At 38.2% G+C, this 23673-nt stretch overlaps 1 protein-coding gene across 1 annotated transcript in view; it reads left to right on the top strand.

Moving 5' to 3' along the window:
* The window catches only part of SNTB1 (syntrophin beta 1), a 284731-nt gene that overhangs the window by 116787 nt on the left and 144271 nt on the right, over positions 1 to 23673 (top strand). The window contains exon 3 of the mRNA XM_006157521.3: positions 14092 to 14308. Coding sequence (XP_006157583.1) covers positions 14092 to 14308 — 217 coding nt within the window. The remainder of the gene's footprint in view (positions 1 to 14091; positions 14309 to 23673) is intronic.

Here is a 23673-nt window from a genome sequence, read left to right as displayed (position 1 = left end):
CTTTCCCAACAGCTATCTGGTAACCTGAAGTACTGAACTCAGCGTATCATGTCCATCATCCATGAAGCTAATCTGGTACCACCTTTTGGCTCTGAGGGAATCTGGATCAGCAGCCTTCTTAACATTTTTTAAGCCAAATTAGTAAAGTCTTAAATAGTTCCTGACTTCGTTTAATATGTCTTTATCTTTTATTTTTACACAGTCACACATTTATATTTTATCAGTTTATAAGATGCCAAAAATAAAACATTGTAGACAAATATCTTTTTATGAGCATGATTTATAACATTTTGGTGGTTGAGCAAACAGGATGCAAGTTTAAACACTGGGCCACAAGTAGACACAGCATGACAAAAGAAAAAGTACAGTGGAGTGACTGGGAATAGAAATTTTGGAGTTAGGCTACTTCAGTTCACATCTCAGTGCTGACAACTACGGCTGTGTGACTGCAGGCAAGTCCCTTCCATTATCTGTGCCACATTTTCCATAGGCATAATAATATCACGACTCTGTAAAATTGCTCTTAAGTGAGCAAGTATACATCACACATATAAAGCAAGGCCCAGTACCAAGTAAGCAATCAATAATTGCGAGTTACTGTTATTGTTTTAAAACTAGAGTCTGCAAACCACAGCCTGTGGGTTAAATCTGGCCTAATGCCTGTTTTTGTAAAATATTGTTGAAGTGCAAGCATGCTGACATATTTTCATGTTTCACTTTTGTGCAACGATAGCAGATGGAATTGTGACACTGAATCTAAGACCCACAAAGGCACCAAAAGTTTTTACCTGGCACTTTACAGAAAAAGCTTGCCAATCCCTTTATAGGACAGAGACAGAGATTACTGACCTTCCTCTGTTACTTCATCTTTCCAGTAACCTCAGGGGTGACAGATCCTCTCTGGTCTCTGGCCTCTGTTACTTCGTTAACAACGATGAATTATAAGACTCTTCTTTCTGAAGAACAAATCTGTAACAATCCTATTTGTCATTCATTTTACTCAATAAGTCTGTTTTTACAGCCAGACATGTGTGCTAATTATTCTGAATATAAATGCAAATAGACAAGCCCCTACATTTTTATGTTTTATCACACTAATGAGCACATCCTATATGCAAACACTGTTCTAAGCCCTTTATGTGTGTTAATTCATTTAATCCTTGTAACCACCCTCTGAGGTAAGCACTACCATTATTCTCATTTTAGAGAGAGAAAAATGGAGTCATTGAAAGATTAAGGACTTTCCCGAATGTCACACAAATGGCAGGTGGCAGAACCAGGGTGTGAAACTGTAGTCTGGCTCCAGAGTCTAGAATTTTATCCTCCACTGTATCGAAGTTATTGAACTTTGAGAACCTTATGGTCCCACCAGGGAGACCTAGTGTGCAAATAGGTCATTGCAGGGGATAAGCCATCATCATGATGCTCATGGTCCTGATGCCATTGATACAGTGGGGGTCATTGCAAAGCATGGTTACACTCTGAGGGAGACATGCCTAAAAGTGTTAGGAGCACTTCAAAAAGGAGGTCTTACTTGAACTGAGATTTAAAGGATGTAGCGAGGCATTTTTCAGAAAGATTTCCATGCAGAGGAAACTGCATTTGCGAAGAACAGAGGATAGAGAAAACATGGCATGTTCAGAGGATTAAACAGTATTTTCGATGGCTGGCATGTGAACTCTGGGGGTTAAGTGGGTGAGATGATATGAAGACAGGAAGTGGGCAGGAACCATGGCTCTGTGTGGGCTGCGATAGACCCAAGTCCTCCAGTGTGTGTCCCTTTCTGAGCAGTGCCCTATATCTGTTCATGTAATGTCTTTCCCCAATATGCACAAAGACACTGGAATAGGAGCACTTTAAGGGCAGGGAGCTAGTCTGTCTTGTTTATTGTGATAACTCCAACACTCAGGCCTCTCCCCATAGCCAAAGTCAGTAACATTGATTGAACAGATGGATATTCAAATCCATCAGCAAACTCCAGGTGCTTATGGGACTAACCATGGGGCAGATGCTTTTGCTGGGTCCAGTGACTGACTCTGGGGGCAGCCATCTTGCTTTGCTGAAGAATCAAGGCAGGTCACATTGCATGACTAGATTATCTAAACTAGGATAGTCTTTTACTTGTAGGTCCAATAGTACTCAAGAAATTCATGTGCAGTTTATTTTACTCCTGACTTCACATATGAAAACTCAGCATTCTCAGGGTCAGCAGGTGGCATGGTAGTTAATGCACCAGATTCCCACATGACTGACCGCAGTTTGAGTCACTGACTTGGTGGCTTGAAAATCACACCAGTTGCAAGTACGCACATGCCCAAAATCCCAGGAGGATAATGAAGAAGAGATTACAGTGTTGCATCCCTCCTGGGAGGTGATTTCTTACTTTCCCTCTCTATTTTTCTCTGTCTCTCTAGTGAGTATATGCACCTTATGCCAAAAAAGTAAAGAACAACAACAAAAAAAAAACTCAGCACCCTCACCTAGAATGTCCTTTTCACCATCCTCCAAATGCTTCTTAAAAATCCTACTTTTAAGGACCTAGCTAGAAGAATCAAAGTGATACAAATATTAGTAAGTGAATTAACGTAATGATTTTCATGACAGTGCCAAACCAAAGAAAGCATGACTTGAGTACACAATCTCAAAGTAGGACTATTTTTATATTTGTCAAATGCCTATAGCATTTGGTTAAAAGTCAGAAGACTCATCTACCTAAGGCCTTGGTCTAGAACTTGGCACACATTTTAACAGGCTATTTGTTGATGATGACGCACATGGATGAGGTAGGACCATTTTTCTAACATGTTATCACAGGCAGCTTCCAAAAAAATATCATAGAATGTTTGAAGGATAGGACTTTATTTCCCTCCCTTGACAGGTGTGGAAAATGAGATCCAGAAGGTGAAGCAACTGCCTAGGGCTGAGAGCTAGTTACCAGCAGAGCTGCAACTATAATCCAGGTCCCTGACTCCCAGGGCCAATTCTCTTTTCACTGCACCATTCAGTCTCCTGAGAGATTAGCTATAGTTTCTAACAAACTTATAGTACCTATTTCATTATTTCTTGGTCTTTTTGGAAATATTGATGATCTCTCTCTCTGCATCTTTCCTCTCTAAGATCACCTAGGAGAATGCCAGTAAGGGGAAGTCTTATATTGCATTTTGTCAGCAAATCCCATTGTTGTCCACCTGTCCCAACCTGGACGTTTCACCAAAGGTCTGAATACCAGGTTTCTTGCCTCCAACTGGTCCCATTTCCCCTTAATCACATTGGAAAATACTCATTTTGTGTTCACTTTCTCTAGAGTAGTGAAATATTTCTTTTCCCTTCTGTAATCTGGAAATTTCTTTGTTTTTGTAGTTGTTATTTTTAAGAAGAAAACTTAACATATTAGATGGACTCTCTGGCTCCTTAGATACCAGACCCATAGGAGAGTTGATTATATCTGCCTGAAGCATTTCCTCATTAGTAGCCCGTGTGTGCTTTCCCTTTCAAATGTCATCTGGCCACCCCAACAAAGATTTAATTGTAGCAACTTGGGACTTTGGCAAACTTGGTCTTTACTGAATGTTCTTTTGAAAGCTCCACAATCGCCTGTCCTTCAAATGAAAAACTACAAGCATATTGAAAGTGACTTGATGGATTATTGGTGTGAGGGCCACTTCTTACTGCTCTCCTCCCTTTTTATTTTTTTGCAACTGAAGATTGGAATTTTAATTGCTCAACCACAGCTTTTAATTCATGATGCTCAGAAAGAGCATGGCTTATTAATTAGTTCTGATTATTAGGCACCCTGAACTGGGCTTGGCTGTTTCTTGATCAGTTTCGACAGCACTTTGCTGAAATTACTGTGTAAGCACATGGAGGTGTAATTATGCAGACACTAGCTGTTCAGTTCTGCCAGGTTAAACCCTCTATTATAAATACGTATTATAGTGTCTTAACAGGCATTCATTGAAATGCCATAGTTTAATAGTTCAGACTTACAGAATCAAGTTCTCTTATGTTACAGGCAACAGCCTCTTAATTGGATGTTTTCTCCCAGCACGTAAAAATATTGGCTCAAACACACAAAAACATGCATGTGCACGTGCGTGCACACACACACACATACTTAATGTTTAAAAAATGAGAAACAGTTTGGCTTTGTGATTAAAAATAAGGCCTCTGAAGCCAGTCTTCCTGGATTTGTCTCATGCTTCTCCCCTTTTCTAGTATTGTAACTTTGGGCATATGACTTAATTACTCTCTACTGCAGCGTCTGTAGTTAAATGAGTATGATTATAATCCCTGTATCATAGGATTGTTGTGAGATTCATATAAGCTACTACATATTTTTAAAAAACCCACCTTACAAAATATGTGAAACATAGTCACTCTGGTTTTTTTACTGATTATTATAACACATTAACGTGTATTTATATACTATGATCTGGCTGTATTGAGCCCTGTAGGAATTCGGGATGTCTCTTTGTGACAAAAGCTGAACTGCCACCTAACATTTATTCTCTTCTTCTCCCACAGTAATTGTTAAACCTCCCCACCAATTTTAAGCTGGATGGCCACAAGGCCATCAAGAGTAAAGAATAAATTTCTTTTCTATCTAGAAGTGGACATGTGACTGCATTCCAGCCAGGGAGATGTAAGCAGAAATAGTATGTCAATTTCCAAAAAGGTGGCCTTAAAGGAGGAAGGACAGTGTATTCTTCATTTCCTTCTCCTCCCTACTGATAGGAATTCAGTTTTGAGGACTGGAACTCAGACAGCTAGATACTATCCTTAGAGGGATATGAGGGAGGTAAAGTAGAAGGAATCAGAAGCCTGAGTTCCTGCATCAGAGAGCAGAGCTGCCTGAGCAGCCCTTTACAGTCCAGATACTTGACAAGTATTAATAATCGTGAACTCTCTGTATTTTTAATTCTGATAGTTGGTATCTCTATTGCATCTAGTCTTAAACAACACTTTCCCCTCCCTAAATTAGGCCTTACTCTCACTGTTGTGATAGCAACGTGTGGAAATTTCAAGATACTAAAGAATAAAGAGCCATGAAAAGGTTTCACATACTCTTTATTTCCTGTGAGAGGCCAAGGTTTACCACACCAAGACAGGGTTGTACTGCTCTCATTCGGCCCAAGCGTTCTCTGCCTCAGCCTCAATTGGTGATTGGGGAGGGAACCACCTGACAGTAGAATTATGCTTATAGCTGATGGTCAGGCCTTGTAGAAATTACTTCGAGTATCTTTCAGCAAAAAGGGATATTCCGACAAATGTCTTACTTCCTCTGGACTAGAAATTATGAGCCCTTGGAGAATTCAATGATAATTTTGTTATACACAGAACCAGTTGCTCCATTTTTTTTTTTTTAATACAAATGAAAAAGAAGAAAGACTCCTGAACAAAGGGGCTTTAAACAGGGATACATTGATTTCATGTTTTCTCTCTTAGGATAGATACAGAATAAATATCAATGACCTCAGCATATTTTACTTAGGAAGAGTGATAATTATCTCTTAGTTGGCTTTATTTCCTTGAAATTAAAAACTTATTTTCTGTTGGTGCTAGTAATCTCAGGACTCATTTAGGCATTTTGCTGAGACTTCATCACAATACTGGTAAAAGGCAAAAGTGAGATACAAAGCCCTCAAAAAAAATACAGGTTTTAAGAAAAAAACAAAAACATTGTAAAGCAGGATGATACCTTATTTGTATTTCTTTTAATGGTGAATATCAAAGATTCAGCAAACCAAGTCAGTTTTCTTCGACTTGTGGTTTATTATCTTTGTATCAGGGAAATTCTTAGTCTTTGCAGCATTCTCTCTATGCAAGTTTTCTGAGGCTCCAATTAAACATATACTCGGCCTTCACATTTTACCCTTGACATCTCTTTGTCGGCGTCCGCCCCAGGGCTTGGGTCTGGCTGAATCATGATCAGGGGGCTGCTGGTGAGGAAGAGAAAGAGGATGAGAAAGAGAAAGCCCTCCATCTTGCCAGGACTGGGGAACTGGAAAGAATGAGACAAAGACATAGAGGAGAAATGGACACAGGCAGCCTGAGCCTAGGTAGCCCAAGTAACTTGTGCCGCAGCTGAGCCACTGCTTGATCTGCTTGATTCACTTGAGCCACCCAGACAAACTGTGCCTCTTTATTTATACTACAAGGAGACATTACACATGTATGTTTCATGATACTTCATAGATTGGTTGCCAGGTTACAGACAATAAGAAGCAGTTAAGGGCTTAGTCATACTGGGCCAGGTGACTGGTGATAATCCCATCAAGAGAAAGTCTCATCTTTTCTAATGCAGGGAACTAGCTCTTAGGTGTGGGGAAGGAGCTAAAGAACTTCTCCATAAGGAGTGCACCACCACACCCAGAGAAGACTAAAGAACCTTTCAGATGCAGAGCAGGGATTGGACTTTACTAATTGGGGTCAAGATGTTTCTTGAAGTCCATCAGATGTGTCTGTTGGAGCGCCCCTAGTAATTTCCACCCTTGCTCTGTCTGCAGCCAAGGTCAAGGAAAGACCAGTTACAAGGTTCTGCCAAACCCCAAAACAGCAAGTGGTGTTTGCTCAGAGCATGTCCCCACACCTCACATTCTCTCTCTTAAACATGTCCCCACATCTCTTAATCTCTATTTCAGGTTTTCCATCTTCTTTGTGTTACAATCTGTATAAATGGTTCTTTATCTACAATTTACTAGGTCCTTCCTCTGACATGTCTGTCTATTAAAGTTTCAATTCTAGTACAACTATTAATATTATTGTCATTATAGCAGTCCCCTATTATTCAGTCTTGCTTTTTTTGGTTTTAGTTATTCACTGTCAATGACAGGTGAATATAGTACAATAAGATTTTGTGAGAGACCACATTCACATAACATTTATTATAGTATATTGTTATAAATCTTCTATTTTATTATTATTACTGTTACTCTCTTACTATATCAAATTTATAAATTAAAATTTATTGTATGTATAGAAAAAATATATATAGTATATACAGTCAGTCCTCCACATCTGTGTGTCCCACATTCCTAAATTCAACCTGAACATTAGAAAGCATTTGAAAAATTAAACAATAACAAAAAATACAACAATAAAAATTATACAAATAAAAAACTATTTATATCATGATGCATTTTGCATAGAAAAAGAAAAAATACATCATGACTATTCTGACAATCCAATATTATAAAAAACCTAAAAATGATTTCAAGTATGCAGGAAGATCTACATGGTTATGTAAAAAAGTACTACATCATTTTATATAAAGAACTTCAGCATGCAATAATTTTGGTACCCTCAGGGGCTCTGGAACCAATTCACTGCAGATACTGAGGGATGTCTATACAAGGTTTGAGATTGTCCATAGTTTCAAACATCCACTGTGGGTTTTGGAACATGTCAGCCATGGGTAAGGAGGGGCTATTATTATTAGATACTGTGTTTGGTTCTTTTACTACTATGCTAGGCACTTTTTACAAAATTATTCTTTGAAAAATTCTCTCACACTTTCATTTATTTATTTAAACATCCTGAACACACTTGTGGCTTTGTAGTTTGTGTGAAACCATTATTGCTATGAGTTGTTCATGCTGGTTTTTGCTCATAGTACTTTGTTCCCTTGTATGTAACATTTCTTTTAGATTTTACTTAGCTCATTGTCCCTGAAAATAATTCATAGGGATTCTCTGAAGCCTAAGATGAAGTTCCTTTCCTCTGGAAAAAAATTTGCATTTGATTCTGACAGGCCTCTGGAGAATTGTTCAACTTGAGATGTCCTTAAACCAAATTTAAGATTTAACATAAGAACTCACATCATCTACTTGCATTCCTTCTTCTTTTTCTAGACTTAACATTTTTCTTTTTAGAGGGACAATGTCTTTTTATCTTTCATGGACAGCACAGTCCTTAGAACATGAAAATTAATAAATTTTGGTTGACCAATTAAATCTTGGAATTATCAAAAATGTGAAGTTAAATTATTTTCTTTATTTTCAGTTGATCAATTGATTTTTTCTGTTTTGAATATTATTTCCAGTGAGGTTTACTTTCTTTGAGCCATTGTTGTCTTCTTTGTAAATTTCTCTTGTGCTGGGGCTGGCAGGTGGCATTGTGGTTAAGGGCACTGGACTCCCACATGGCTGACTGCAGATTGAGTCATGGTCCTGGCAGCTTGTTTTCTTATTCTCTCTCTCTCTCTCTCTCTCTCTTGCTCTCTCTCTGTCCCTTTCTGGTCTGGTCAAATTAAAATAAATGAATAAATAAATTTGTAAAATAAAATTAAATAACATAATTATTTAAAAATTTTTTCTCTTGTACTAAGTCACATCAGAAGTGATTAATTAGTACATATTTGTTTGGACTTCCTCTGTTCCCCATGTTTCTATCCATGAGTAGATCAAACCACATATGTTTAGGATTCCTTGAGTTATCACTGGCAGTAACCCTCCTGTGCTCTGGAACTGAGAGACCTATAGTAATCTCTCTTTCCTCATGTACATCTGATCTCACTTTCCAGGTGTTCTCTCTAAAGCTGACCTTCCATTATGCCACTCTCTTGCTCCTGACTTATCATTACTACCTGTAGAATAAAGTCCAAACCTTCCTGCTTCTCTCTTTACATCTTTCAACTAGGTGACATAACCAGAGTTTATGAAAGAACAGGATCTCAAAAATCAAACTATAACTCCATGACTTGCTAGCTATGTAACTTCATATAGAAGCTAAACATCTGAGCATCAGTGAGCTGATGAGTATGATAATACTAACCCACAACAGCTAATCTAATCTGTGTAAAGCTCCTAGTTCTAGAAGAGCCCTACAGGGCATCTCCCTGACTGGTATAGTAATTTATTCCTTCATTGTTTGTAGATGCATGAATACTTAATAAATGAAGGATTTCTTACCCATTTCTTCTCTAGACCTTAGTTTTCTTATATACATAGTGTGACCTTCAATGTCATTTTAAACCTTAAATATGGGAAGATATGTGAAAACAACTTGCTCAATACTTGGTATATCATTAGGTATATGAGAAATGTTCTTTCTTTATACCCCTTACAAATTGAGGCCCAATATTCATTTCCTAAGAATTTTAGTAAAAATTATAAATCAGATTATGGACAATTCCTAACAAGATGGTTCACCTTACAGGCCGGCAGGTGGCATGGTGGTTAAGGCTCCTGACTCCCACATGGCCTACCTCAGGTCAAGTCCCAGATCTGGTAGCTTGCTTTCTCACTTTCTCTTTGTCTATCTATCTGTCTGTCTCTGGTGAGCACATGTGCCCTATAGCTAATTTAAAAATAATTATAATAAATAAAAAATTTAATAATTATTTTTTAAAAAGATTATTCTACTTAGGCATTTTCAATTTTGTGATGATACAAAAGCAATATACACTTGGTAGAAACTGTATTTCAAGTACCCATACAACTGTTTAATTACTTACTTTTGGTGCAGTATTCAATAAATTACAGGAGCTATTTAACATTTAATTATAAAATAACTTTTGTGTTAAATGGTTTTCCACAACTGTAGGGTAATGTAAGTGTTCTCAGCATGTAGAATGTAAACTAGGCCAGCTATGGTATTTCATTGGTGTATTAAATGCATTTTTTACTTAAGATAGTTTCAACTTATGATGTTTTACTAAAATGTAACCATATCACAAGTGGAGGAGCATCTGGGCATTATATAAAAGAAGGATTATTATTATTATTATTATCTCTATAAAGTTCTAGTATCCCTTTGAAGCCAAATTCACATACCACATCATTTATGAAACATACCCAGATTCACATTTTGGCAACATTCATCCACTACAGCCAAAAGAAAAATAGTGCAAAGGAAAATTTTCAGTGCTGGCCTAGCGTAATGGCTATGTCACTGGACTCCCATGTAGTCCACCGCGGTTTGTGGCCCTGACCCGGTGGTTTAAAACTCACGCTGTGCGCGTGTGTGTGCGTGCCCAAGATCCCGAGAGGAGAATGGAGGAGAAGGGATTGGAGAATGGCCACCTGGCTGGTGATTTCTCGCTTTCTCTCTGTCTGGCGAGCGCACACAGCCTATAGCGAAAATCTCTCCAAAAATAAAAAAAAATAATAAAATAAAAAATAAAAAGAACTGGATTCCACATGGCTCACTGCATGGCTTGAGTCCCAGCCTATGAGCCTTAGAAAACACACTGGGCAAAAAAATTCAACAGTTTAGAGAAGTGGAAGAGAAGAAATTGTGGTGTGACCATGCCCCATTGAGGGATGCTTTCTCCCTCTCCCTGATCTTTTTCTCTCTATCTCTGCCAAACTCACATGCCCTCTGGCAATTATTTTTGTTGTTGTTCACCAATGTTTTCCTTATCATTTTTTTTAATTTTAGCCTTTTTTATGATTTTCTTTTTTTCTCTTATTTAATTTTTTTACAATTAAAGTATGAATTTATTTTGGTAAAAAAGCTTTTTGAAAATTTTACATAGTTTTCCCAATACACGTATTTCCATGAGTTCCTTTTTTCTGAAATTTTTTAATTAATTAATTTACATTTATTCCCTAAGAATCGTCATAGCATACAAAATGTGATTTCCCATCCAGAATATGCTGCATAGTCGTTTACTCATGTATGTTATCATCAATAATTTTCCATTTCTGGTTATATATATATATATATATATATCCCTATTTCTGACCCTCTGCCCTTTCCCACCCTCCTCCCACACTATCTCTGGTGTCTACAGTTGTTTTCCATTCCTTTTCACCCACATTTTATTGATCACACAATTTCCTAAATAATCTAACTACTTTCAATAGCAAGTTCAGGTGGTAATTTCAAGAAAAGCAGGTCTATCGTTAATAAATCAAAGAAATGCTAAGGAACTTTGCTTAAAACTTAAAGTCAGGAAACAGGTTAGGATTCTGTTCAAATAGTAGGCACATGAACCTATCTACAGCTCAAGAAAGGACAAAAGTCCTTAAAACTGGAAAACAAAGCCTAGAATAAAATCAGCAATGTTTTAGTCAAAAGTCATAAAATACTATTTCATCAGTTCAAACTTATGTACTTAATCTATCTTCTGCTGTGGTTTGATCTTCCTGATTAAATTCCGGAATAGATATTCAACTCCAGACTTGTCCCTACAATTAAGTTGGCCATTTTCTTAGTTTTTGAACTCTTATTTTTGTGTGTCTGTATTTAATTTTAATGGTATAGCACTCCCTTCAGAAGAGTGGAGATCTGATCTGGTGTTGGTAAATTCTTTCAGGTTTTTTTATCTGAGAATGTTCTTGTCTTTCCTTCACATATGAAGGATAATCTTGCCGGGTACAGTATTCTTGGTTGAAATTGCTTTTCCCTTAACATTTTGAATATATTTTCCCATTATTTCCTCTCTCGCATTGTTTCTGATGAGAGGACTGCTGTTAGAATGATGGAATATCTTTTATAGGCAACTTGCTGTTTTTCTCTTGCCAATCTTAGTATCTTATCTTTGTGTTTCTGGTCAATCTGGCTATAATGTGTCTTGGAGAAGATCTTCTTGGGTTGATTCTATTTGGGGTCCTTTGTATTTCTTTGGACTAGATCATTGAGTGCCTCTCTAGGTTTGGAACATTTTCTTGCAGGATTTCATGGAATAGATTATCAATACCCTTATGAGTCTCTTTGTCTTCTGGGATACCAATTATACATTTGGATGTTTGATGATATCTACTATTTTTCATATATTATTCTCATTTTGGGGGGCCATTTTCTCAGTCTCTGTGGTGGATTTTTCTAGGCTGTTTCTTCTGTAGTTCATTGTCTCTCTTCTCTTCCATTTCTGTTAGCTTCATCATTATGAATATTCTAAATTCTTTATCAGATATTTCCATGATTTCTATTGAACTATCTGTGGATAAAGAAGAGTTATTCTTTTCCCTTGGAGGAGGGGCATTTTCTTGCTTTCCCATATTTCTTGTGGCCCTGCGGTGGTTTCTAGTCATCTGATGGATGGTGTGTTTCTTCCTAATTCTTGAAGTTCAATCTGAGCATTCAGGAGCATGTAGAAAGAGGTCATCTACAATCTCTTTACCATTCCATTTTTATCCCTTTGTGCAGCAGATTCAGTGGATATTGAGGAATATGTTAACCCTAATAGTATTTGAATATTTGGTTATGGTTCCCTTAGATCTATCTAGAAACATAGTGAATGGAGATTGAGGAGCTGAGTGAAGAAATGAAAGGAAATAAAAGGAAACAGAGAGATAGAAAATAAAAAGAAAGAGAGAAAAAAGGAAGGAAAAAAAAAGAAAAAACATCCAAAAAATTAATTAAAAAAAAAAGCAAAAAAATAAAAAAAAAACATGTAGCACTCGAGGGCACCATGTGAAATCACTAGTTCTCAGGAGCCATGGGGGAGTCTTCTTCTGAAGGCCTACCCCTTGCCTCTCTGACTCTGGGAATTTTTTTTTAATAGAAAAATCTTCAAACCATCTCAGCTGATGATTGAATTTCGCACATATCAGTAAGCCTACTTCTACAATATATAAAGTTAAGCAATATTATAGCTCCTACTAAAACAGTTTTAGCAATTAAAAAAATAATTAGATATCTTTGAAAGAGGTTTTTTTATTCCATGTTTTGGCAACTTAAATCTGCCCCCCTAAATTTTCTGTTTTTTCCAAGATTTATTCCATGTTTGGGCAACTTAAATCTGCCCCCCTAAATTTTCTGCATTTGTTTTTTAGTATGTCTGTTTTCCTCTTTTAATACATTGCCCAGAAATAAACAATATTCCATACATATAATTTTTCAGTGCATGAATAATTTCTCCCTCTGTAATTGCTAACTATGCTAACAGGTTTGAGGCAACCATGGAGCTATTTCCTTGTAGTTGCATTTATATTCGGTTAAGATTCTTAAGTCACCTTTAAAATATGATTGGTACTAAATGACTTTTTCTCTGTCCTATACTAATATGATTGCTTTTTATATCTGTAATTGAGTCCTCCAATATGTATTCCTATTACATGCAACTGGGGGTGTTTTATCAGCTTATTAAATTGTGATCCTGACCTGTCTTTCATGCTCCTAGATCCATTTTCTCCATGGGTTCATCTAAGATACTTTATTCTCATAAAACTTGACTTATTTTGCATGTACCATAATTTGTATACTTGCATTATATCTGATACTAGGTAGGATTTCCTAGAAGCAAAGCTTCTACCTGAATGGTCAGGCAGCAACTCTGTAGCCTCCAAAGCCTGGTAGCTTCTGTTGGACCAAGAACAGTTCCACAGAGGAGGGGGACAACTAAGAGTTGTTTTTATCCAGCACACAGCAGCTAACATTTAGTAAAAGGGATCCAGTGGGATGCTAACCGCTTTCATTGTAGTCACTCATAAATTTTTTTTGAAACTCTTAAATGTAGAGATCACATATTGCTTATCTATGTAATCACCATAAACGTGGCTTCATGTCTTACACAGTGAAGGCAGTAGTTTGTGGAACTGACTCATCAAAAGATCTGGAGAAAATACCCTCTGGCCTTAGTGCACATTTGGGTTGTTTCTAGTTTTCCACTCTTATACATAATGCCTTTACTATTACAGATTTTTGCCATGAAAAAAGTGTTTTTATAATGTATTTTTTTGTATATATGTTCTTATTAGTATTAAGTCAAAACCCTATCCATGCTTTCCAACATGAAAATAGCATCATGGGTAGTACGCAGGAATATCACATTTCTTATATCTATTTTGAATATCTTTCAGCCTAAGTCACACCTTTGCACTCTCTGCCCATTTGTTTTTTAGCCTTTTTCCAGAATACAACTTAGATTAGAAAGAAGTGGTTACAGCTGAAAAGCTAGAAGTAATTCTCAACTACAGGATATCATAATACCAAGTTCTAAGATCCACATTATTGTATAATTTAAATAGTTGGGTGATTCTAATGAGAGGAACAGAAACTCTGAGTCTTGTGCAGAATTTAAATTCAGTGTTAAGAGCCTGTCCACCACAAGTTACTTTTTTTTTTTCAAAAATACTGTCAGACTTTCCAGAAATTCAGCCCTGATGTACTTAAAAGACCTTATTGTTGTCTTTTTGTTTGCAGTGAAGTACATGCGAGAGGCCACACCCTATGTGAAGAAAGGATCCCCAGTGTCTGAGATTGGATGGGAAACACCTCCACCTGAATCCCCTCGTTTAGGGGGTGGCTCCTCAGATCCTCCGTCATCGCAGTCCTTCTCCTTCCATAGAGACCGGAAAAGCATTCCCCTGAAAATGTGCTACGTCACTCGAAGTATGGCCTTGGCTGACCCTGAGAACAGGTAAAGACAGCTGAAACACCTCTGTATTGCAATAGTTCCTAGGCCTTCAAGGTTAAAGGGAGCATTAGCCAGGCTTTTTGTATGGGTTCTGGAAACACTCCATACTTTCGGAAGAATAATATGAAAGGCCTATGCTGAGGAAGTGTGTGTGTGTCTGTGTACCTGTGTGTGCTCAAGCCAGCCCTCCCTCCCTCTCTTCTTCCATCCTTCTTCCCTTTTTTTTATCCTTGTGAGGAATCTGTGTGCTGAGCACTAGGTCTGGAAAGAGTTGAAGAATCAAGCCAGGCCTCCCTCCCTCTCTTCTTCCATCCTTCTTCTTCCCTTTTTTTTATCCTTGTGAGGAATCTGTGTGCTGAGCACTGGGTCTGGAAAGAGTTGAAGAACTGGAATAGGGATCCTGAGTGGCTTTTCTGGATCTACCATTGCCAATTTACCAACAACCAAATCTCAACTTTGGGAATAACAGAAATGGATACCTTATAGGGTTGTGAGGATTAAATGAGGGAACTCATGTGAAATGTTCAGCACAGGAAAAACATCCATGAATGTAAGCTATAATAATATTTATTATTAATAATAAGTAAATCAGGGCTGGCCCCTTTGCTGAGTATTTTAGAGATCTAGATCCCATATGGCTGACTACATTTGAAATCCTGTTCCTAGTGGCTTGAAAAACACGTCAGGTATGTGTGCGTGTGTGCACAAATTCTCAGTAGGTTGAAGAAATGGAAGAAAAAGGATTGTAGCATGACTACACCCCATTTTATCTGCTTATTAAATTGTGATTTATGGGGGTATGAAGGGTGCTCTGTCTCTCTATCTCTTTCTCTCTGGAGAGTGCACATAACATCTGGCAATTTAAATAATAATAAGTACATTTTCTTCTCTGGTCCTTAGTTCCCTCAGCATTGTACTTTGGAGGGTTAGATAAGAGAAGCCTTAAAGTTATTTTGTACTCTAAACATTTCTTTATGCTCAAGAGAAAAAAAGGAGTGGCTTTGGTCCAAGCTTGAAGTTCTGTTTTCCAAAATCCATACATGACTTTGTATGCTACAGAACAGATATATCACCCAATCCATGGCAACTAGAAGGAATATAGCCAAGAAGAAACTACTTCCCCTTCCCCTCAATGTCTTATTTTAATGTATATGAATAGAAAACATACATTTTGGAGAAAAGGAAGAGATTTGTATCTCTTTAAAAGCCAATTAATTGAGCAACCGAACAGGGAATCTTGGTGACCTTTACATCCACATCAAAGTGCTAAAAATAAGAACAGCTCTACTGGTCCCTATTTATAACATGTGTAGGACAGCTGCAACCCACCCAAATAGGAAGTATTTGGCTAGTTTCAGAGTTGCTGATAGAGAAAAGCCTAGAGGATGAGGATAGGGGAAAAGTTGGTTCCCAGCACAGTGTCTTTTTGTTCTCATCCCCATAAGTTCACTCTAAAGAAGCTGCTAAAGTCTTTACAGCTTCAAAGGCTGTAGTATCTCCGTACCCTGCTCCCCTCATCCTTCCTGTTAGTTGTGCCTGCATAAGAATCCAGCAATTGTACAAGAGAGCCCACAAGTATCAGCAAATGAAGTAAGAGCAGACACACGAGGAAGGAGGCAGTGTTCATGTTTTGTTTTGTTCTCCCACAATTTTTGCTGATTTCCTGAGCTGAGCAGTCAATGTCCTAATTATTCTGACCTTCCCCTTTCCTTCCCCCACCCAATCAAACCAGTCCTTTTTCCCAAAATTTTGAAGTCAATGGTTTCAGATGTGATGAATTTATTGAATGCCTCTCTTGCGCTAAGTATAATGCAAAGTAAGAACAGAGATGCAAACTGGCAACCTACAAGTATACCCAGCAGTCAAATAAGGTGTTTTATTGTTTATTTGTTTGTTTAGGGAGATTTTTGCTATAGGGCCTGTGCACTTGACAGAGAGATAGACAGAGACAAAGAGACAGAAAGCAAGAAATCATCCTCCAGGAGGGAAGGACACGCTGCAATCCCTTCTCCTCCATTCTCCTCTTGAGATCTTGGGCACGCACGCACACGTGCCTCATATGAGTTTCAAACTGCCGAATGCAAGACTCAAACTATGATCAACTACATGAGAGTCCAGCAATATAACCATTACACCATCTGCTGGTCCTATCAAATAGGTGTTTTAATGGCCTACCTAGTATATTAAATTGATTTTGTAAAGCTTTTATATTTAATCATTGGAAAATTTCACATAAAGAAAAGTCATATTTCTGCTTTTCTAGAAAAATTAGAACTGGTAACAATATTGGGCCCTCTTTGCTGCAGGCAGAGCTCCAATCTACAGGAGGCCAGCTGAGGTATCTTCCCTTGACAAGGGAATAAACTCTCCTCATCACTCCTATTTCCTTACACTAAGAGGATTCCATTTGTTACCTGTCTAATCCTCTACATTACCTCCCTAATCTTTGAATCTGTGACCCTTCTTAGTCCTTTAACAGTCCTCTGAGTTTCTATCATTGTACCCATGCTACAGATGAAAAAGTGAGATTAAGAGTGCTTGTCTCAGTTCCCAGTGTCACATAGTTATTAAATGGTTGGCTGAGCTTCAAATTCAGGCCTATAGAATGGGTGACAATGCCAGTTTACATTTCCAGAAAAATGCAAACAGAGATTGGGAAAACATACTGCGGTATCATAGAAAATACACTGGGGAGAAAATTTGAGTACATCATTTCTAGGGTTCTTTCCAGCAGTTGATTTATGGCTATAACTGTTACTTCCAGGTTATTTAATTAAATTTTTAAATAAAATCTTGGGACATATCAAACCTTAATCTAAATATTGGAACACAAGTCTATATGTCAAGGCAATAGGAGAGAATGTGTTTTTAAACTCCCAATGGTGCTCTTCAAGTTCATCATTGAGGATTGTGGGTAGTCTCCCATGTTGGAAGGAAAGAAAAACCTGTGCTTCTAGGGCCTGAGAACTAGCAGAGGAGAATTGAAATAGAGAATCCAGTTAAGCCAGATGGCACAGGAGGGGTCTTCAAGGCCAGACAATTCCAAAACTGCTGCCCACAAAGACATTAGAGACCTAGGTGAATATTACTCCTGACTGAATAAATGAAGACAGGAAAAAGGAAGCAAATATTTTATGAAACTCCAATTATATGCTGGGCCGAGTATTCATGCCTTAAGCAAAAATGTGGGATGTGAAAAACCCAACTCTACTGAATATAAGAGACACACTTAAGACAAAGTGATTTTAAAAGTGAAAAATCCAGGGATGGACAAAAGCATACAAGGCAAATGCAAGCTAAGAACAGCAAACAGCATCAATTTTGTTCTTGATCTATATGACAAGGTAAGATGCTGGCAGGAAGGTGTAAAATATAACAAGGAAAGTCTTATTTATGCTGAAGGCCAGAATTCACATTCAATAGTAACAAATGCATACCAATAACACAACAGCAACTTTTATAGCAGAAATTGCAGCAGATGGAAGAAGAAATAGACAGAAACCTCTTCATATCAGATAATTTAACACATACCACTCTCAGTCCAAGATAGGCCAAGTGGAAGACAAAAGATAAATAAGGAAAAACCTCATTAATAAGGTAAATCTGGACACATCACAAACTTTGTGCTCTGATAATAGAGAGTATACTTTCTTTTCAAATCCACCTAGAACATTCACGAAATTAATCATAATTTAGGTCATAAGAAAATGTAATTAAGTTCATAACATAGAAGTAATACAGATAATATCCTTTGATGAGGCATAACTAGAAAATCAGTAAGAAAACCAAACTACAAAAGAGTGTCATGGGTTTTTAAAAGCTCTGTATAAAATAACTCTTGAGTGTGGCCAGCAAGTGGAATAATGATTAAAGCACTGAACTCCCATATGACCAACCATAGTTTGAATCCTAGACCTAGCAGCATGAGAATCATACCAGATATGTGTGCATGCATGCCCAAAATTCCTAGAGGAGAATGGAGGAGAAGGGATTGCAGCATGGCCATCCCCCAGGGGGATGATTTCTCATTTTCCCTTCTCTGTCTCTCTTTCTGGTGAGCGTATGCACACTATGGTTTAAAAAAAATCTCTTGAGTCAAAGGGGAATATAATGTGCACACTATGGTTTAAAAAAAAATCTCTTGAGTCAAAGGGGAATATAAACTGAAATTGTTACATTTCTTAAAAAATAAATAGTAATGAAAATAATTCACTTATTAAATATAAAGGAAAACTACCAGTAGATGGCAAAGTAGTTACATCCCTGGACTCCAACATGGTCAACCATGGTTTGAGTCCTGAACTAGTGGCTTGATAAATCACACCAGGTGCATGTGCATGCATACCGAAGATCCCAAGAGGAGATGGAGGAATAGGGATTGCAACATAGCCATCCCCTGGGGAGTGATTTCTCACTTTCCCTCTCATTATCTCTCTCTCTGTCTCTCTCTCTCTGTCTCTCTCTCTCTGGTGAACTCATATGCCCTAAGGCAAAAACCTCTTAAGAAAATAGATAAATATAAAGGAGAAAGAAAGATAAAGGGGAAGTATAGATGTGGACCCAGTGGAATACTATACACAGTGGGATTTTCATTTCACCACTTATGCATAAATTTAAGCAAGAATTATTTGATACAAATAACCATCCTAAGTAGTAGGTAGTCTAAACTATGTTTTGTTGGCAAAGAAACTTGGCCAAACAACAGTTGAAGCAAATGGTAAATGTGAGATTCAAACACCACACCCAGTTTCTGAATCATTACAGGCCCCCACCCCTATTGCCTCTGACTTCAGCTCCTGGAAGAACAGCTCTCCTGAACCATAAACATTTCGGCCAGAAGTTAATGATCTCCTGGGTGCTAAAATGTTAGAACTGATGACAAATACCACAGCATCTCAGGGCTAATCTTCTCAATTGGTGACACACAGGTGCTTATAGTTTGCATTAAAAACTCTAATGTTCAATTTCTCAAATAGAAATCACCATAGAACAGCAGGTAGGATTGTGGCTCTTTCTGTGAAAAAGGTCACTCAGCAGGCACCAAATCTACAAGAATATGTTCCTGCTAATGACTGCCAATGATTACAACATATTTTTAAAAAATTCTACCTCTGAGATACCTCTTGTTTTTCATATTCATCTCTTTGACTTCAGAGCACTGCCCTAGTCCAGGCCTGTGGAGGGCAGCCAATCTGAACAAACATGATGACCTTTAGACACAAGCAGAAACACACTTCCGTGAGCTTTGTTTGCACAACTATGAAGGTATTTGCATATAAAAATGCTATCTGCCTTTTGTTGTCAACTATCTGTGTGTTGTTGTAGATATCTGATAATGATACTACAAGGCAGTATCAGGCTAAAGGAAGCCACATGTGTTTATCAGATTTCACCCAAAAAAGATCAGAGAAATTACATGGTACCATTTTTTTTCACATCTTCATATGATTTATATCCAAAAGCAACTGGCTTTGCATTCCATTACCTCTTACCCCATTTTCTGCCCTTTAAAAGAATAAAGCTGAGGCCAGTTTCTGGTCACAGCTTTCTCCTTCAGAAAAGTTGGGCCCACCCAATTATTGCTTTTCTATCCTTGTGGTCTTTGTGTGTTTGTTGTTACATTTATTCCTAATCCACAGGCTCCCTACTCAGAATAGCAGGTTCAGCTGAGCAGGTCTCAGCAAGTGGCGCCCAACATGGGGCTGAGATCCGATCCTGTGCTACCTGGGGTTTCCCGATAGCGATCTTTGATTTTCCCTGGCCTGTCTTAAGCTTCTCACTGGCTTGACTATCCTGCATCCCCTAAGAGAACGTCAAGAGTGCCCCTACTGTTTGACAGGGCAAGGGCTGGCCCTGTGTTCTGTTTCCTGGGGGCCCTAGCAGCTTCCCATCTATATCTGTTTTGGATATACATTCATTGGCCCAGTGCCTTCCTCTCTGGCATCTAGATCATATTCTAGGACCTTCATGGGCACAGGTATTGGGCCTTTTGGTTCTCTAGCAGCATATCCTCTTGATTGTTTTGGGTATCAACGGTCATGTGCCATATGTCCTGATCTGTCACAATTGAAACAATTACCCTTTGATTTCTGTTGCACTACTTCCTTTAATGTACCTGCTAAAGTCATACCCTGAATTTGCAGTTCCGCAATGTCTTGACAAAGTCTAATGAAATCATCCACTTTCTCCTTTTTTGTGTGTGGAGCAATAGCTGTTTTACAAGAGGCATTTTCAAAGGCTAGTTGCTTCAATATAATTTGTTCTGCCTCCTGATCAAAGACAAGTCACGATATGGCTTATGCCAAGTGGTAAATAAAACCTTGATATAACTCACTAGGTCCCTCTTGTACACTGATCAAACTGCCTGTTCTTCAGTCCTGACCAAGAAGCCTTTTCCAGCATCTCAAGCATATAATGTTAATCTACTGATAGGTCTGTGGTGTATATACAGTTTGTGTGCCAATATTGGCCTGCTCCCCTGTTCCAGTCAACACTTCAAATGTGATATTTATTTCATGTTATTGATTCCTATTCACCTGCTCTTGGGCTTCCTCAAACCAGTTAGATTTCCACAGCAGATGATCTCCTCCCAACAAGCATACCTTGCCTATCACCTGCCAATCATTAGGGGTAAACACAGATTTAGTAGCTGCCTCTAATACCACAATTGTGTGCAGAGCTGTGGGGCCATATTGCATACAAGCCATCTTTAATTCTTTTAGAGTTTTAAAGGATATCAGCTCATGCTGATGCTGATTTTGTCCTGGATTGTTAGGATCAGAAGTCTCTATAACTGGGCATAATTTAAATCCCAAAGTGTCCTCTCCTCTATCTGCCCTGCAATGTAAAGCTCTCTGGAGAGGGGTTAACGTGAGAGGTATTCTTTCCTAGAGCCATTTGATATGCAAGTAGGTTTGACTAGGAAGCAGTGGGCCTCAGAGGGGAAGCACTAGGTTAAAGGGCAGAGATTCCACTCTCCTGCCCTGCAACTGCTTTGGAATCTGCAGTCTTAAGTCTGTCTAACTTCAAAAGACTGTGGTTCTCTTTACTTGCTATTACCTCTCTGTCCTTGTCTTTAGTTACAGGCTCTGATTTCTTAGGTAGGAGGGAGGTATAGCCCTCTGGAGTGTTTGTCCTAAGCCAACTTTTTTTTTTTTTTTTTGGAAGTTTTTGTCTCAAGCACTCCTTAATTAAATTCCACATGGAGAAGGCAAAAATGGGAATCCTGATAGGACCCTCTGTGGTATATCATTCCCTGATCTGTTCTCCAAACTTGTCCCAAATCTCCTCATAAACTGTTCCTTGCTCTGGGCATGTTTCCTGCACAAAATTCAGTAACTGATGTAACTGCTTGATACTTACTTTATCACCCCTAGCTTTTAACATATAAGACAACATTTGAACATACATCTCTCTCTCTTTAGACAACTGTGCTCCATGTTTTACACCTGACAATAATTGAATTCACTCCTTCTCTTGCTCTATTATCTCTTTCTTCAACTCTGGTATCTCTTTCTTCTACTCTATATTCTTCTTTTTTATTCTATAGGTTCCTTACTCAATAGTCTCCGGTTGGCTTCAAGGAGTGTCCATTCATCTGTTACCCATACTCAAGCCACATGCTCAGGTGCCACTTGCTGGGACCTGCTCAGCTGAACATATTTTTCTGAGTGGGGAGGCTGTGGATCAGAAATAAATATGGTAACAAACACACAAAGACACACAAGTATAGAAAAGCAGGTGGGCCCAACTTCTCTGATGGAGAAAGCTGCAACCAGAAACTGGCCTCTGGTTTATTCTTTTAAAGGGCAGAAAATGGGGGAAGAGGAAATGGAATGCAAAGCCAGTAGCTTTGGGATGTAAACCATCTGAAAATGCAAAAACGACTGACACCATATCATTTATCTGATCTTTTTGGGGGCAAAATCTAATAAACACATCAGGCTTCCCTTAGCCTGATACTGCCCTGCAATATCAGTATCTGGTATCAGGTATGGACAACAGGCAGATAGCTGACAACAACAGGTAGATAGTGTTTTAGTATGCAAATGCCTTCATAGCCATGCAAATGAAGCTCCTTTCTGCTTGTATCTAAAAGTCACCATGTTTGCTCAGATTGGCTGCTCTCCACAGAGGTCCACAGCCTCAGTTCCTTGGAATATTAGCGTATTTTCTGACTGGTGCTTTGTTTCTCTTTTGTGGCTTCCTCTCACTCACCATCAATACTCTGCACCCAGCTAACCAAGGGGGTATGGGTCAAAGTTCACCCATTTGGCCAAAATGCTTCCTACCACCTGTACCAATATCTAAACTCTTCAGAATTGCATAAAAATTCCATTAGGTTTTGGATCTTTCCTGTGGACCTCATCTTTTATGTTTCAGCAACCCTTAAACACTTTATGTTCTTAGAATTGCCCTCCAGACAACTTCCTACTCACCTTTTTGTTTTGTTTTGTTTTGCTGATAATTAATTTATTTTTAAATTTTACACTTAATTGATATGTATCTTTACAGTGTATAGTATTGCTTTTCCCATCACGAACACAATGCACATCAGTCAAGACTATCTGCTTTTTAAGCCTCAGCTCAAGCATTAGAGTTGCCTGACATCTTCTGGGCAGATATATTCACTTATAGCACCCTTCATAATCTTAAAGTTTTTACATATCTATCCAGTTCCCACCCTGTGTTTTCATTTTAATATACCAGCTTCCTAGAACTTCATCAGATACAGAGTAGGCATTTAATATTTCTACTAAACATGATAAATTGTACACTTATATATCTATTTTTGGTATTCTTATCTCTTCAGAAAAAATAGGTAACTTTTTTTTCTAGTTTCTTTGGCCATAAGACATGTGCATTCACTTGAGAGAAACAGAGGCAAAGAGAGGGGAAAGTGAGAAATCACCCTCCCCTAAGAAGGATGGCCATGCCATAATCCTTTCTTCTCCATTCTCCTCTTAGGATTTTGGGTAGGTACACACAGACCCACAGCATGAGTTCAACCACAGTCAGCCATGGGGGAATACAGCATCTTAACCACCATGCTACCTGCTGGCCCCCCAATTTTTCTATTTAAAAAAATGTTCCACTGTCCACTTGACATTCACACAGGGCATATGTGTGTATATTGCCAAAATCCTGAGGGGAGAATGGAGGAGAAGGGATTGTGGTATGACCATCCCTCCTGAGGAGTGATTTCTAGCTTTTCTCTCTTTCTCTGTTTCTCTGGCAAGCACACTCACCCTATAGCAAAAAATCTGTCTAAAAAATAAAGTTCCATTGAGTAGCCTGGGGAATATGAGAATAAATAAGAGCATAGTTCTATAGTCACAGATGTGGGAAATGAAGAAACCAGGACAATT

Source organism: Tupaia chinensis, unplaced genomic scaffold (genome assembly GCF_000334495.1).
Source record: "Tupaia chinensis unplaced genomic scaffold, TupChi_1.0 Scaffold000545_1, whole genome shotgun sequence".
In the NCBI taxonomy this organism is placed as follows: Eukaryota; Metazoa; Chordata; class Mammalia; order Scandentia; family Tupaiidae; genus Tupaia; species Tupaia belangeri.
This window is presented reverse-complemented; position numbering and strand designations above follow the sequence as displayed.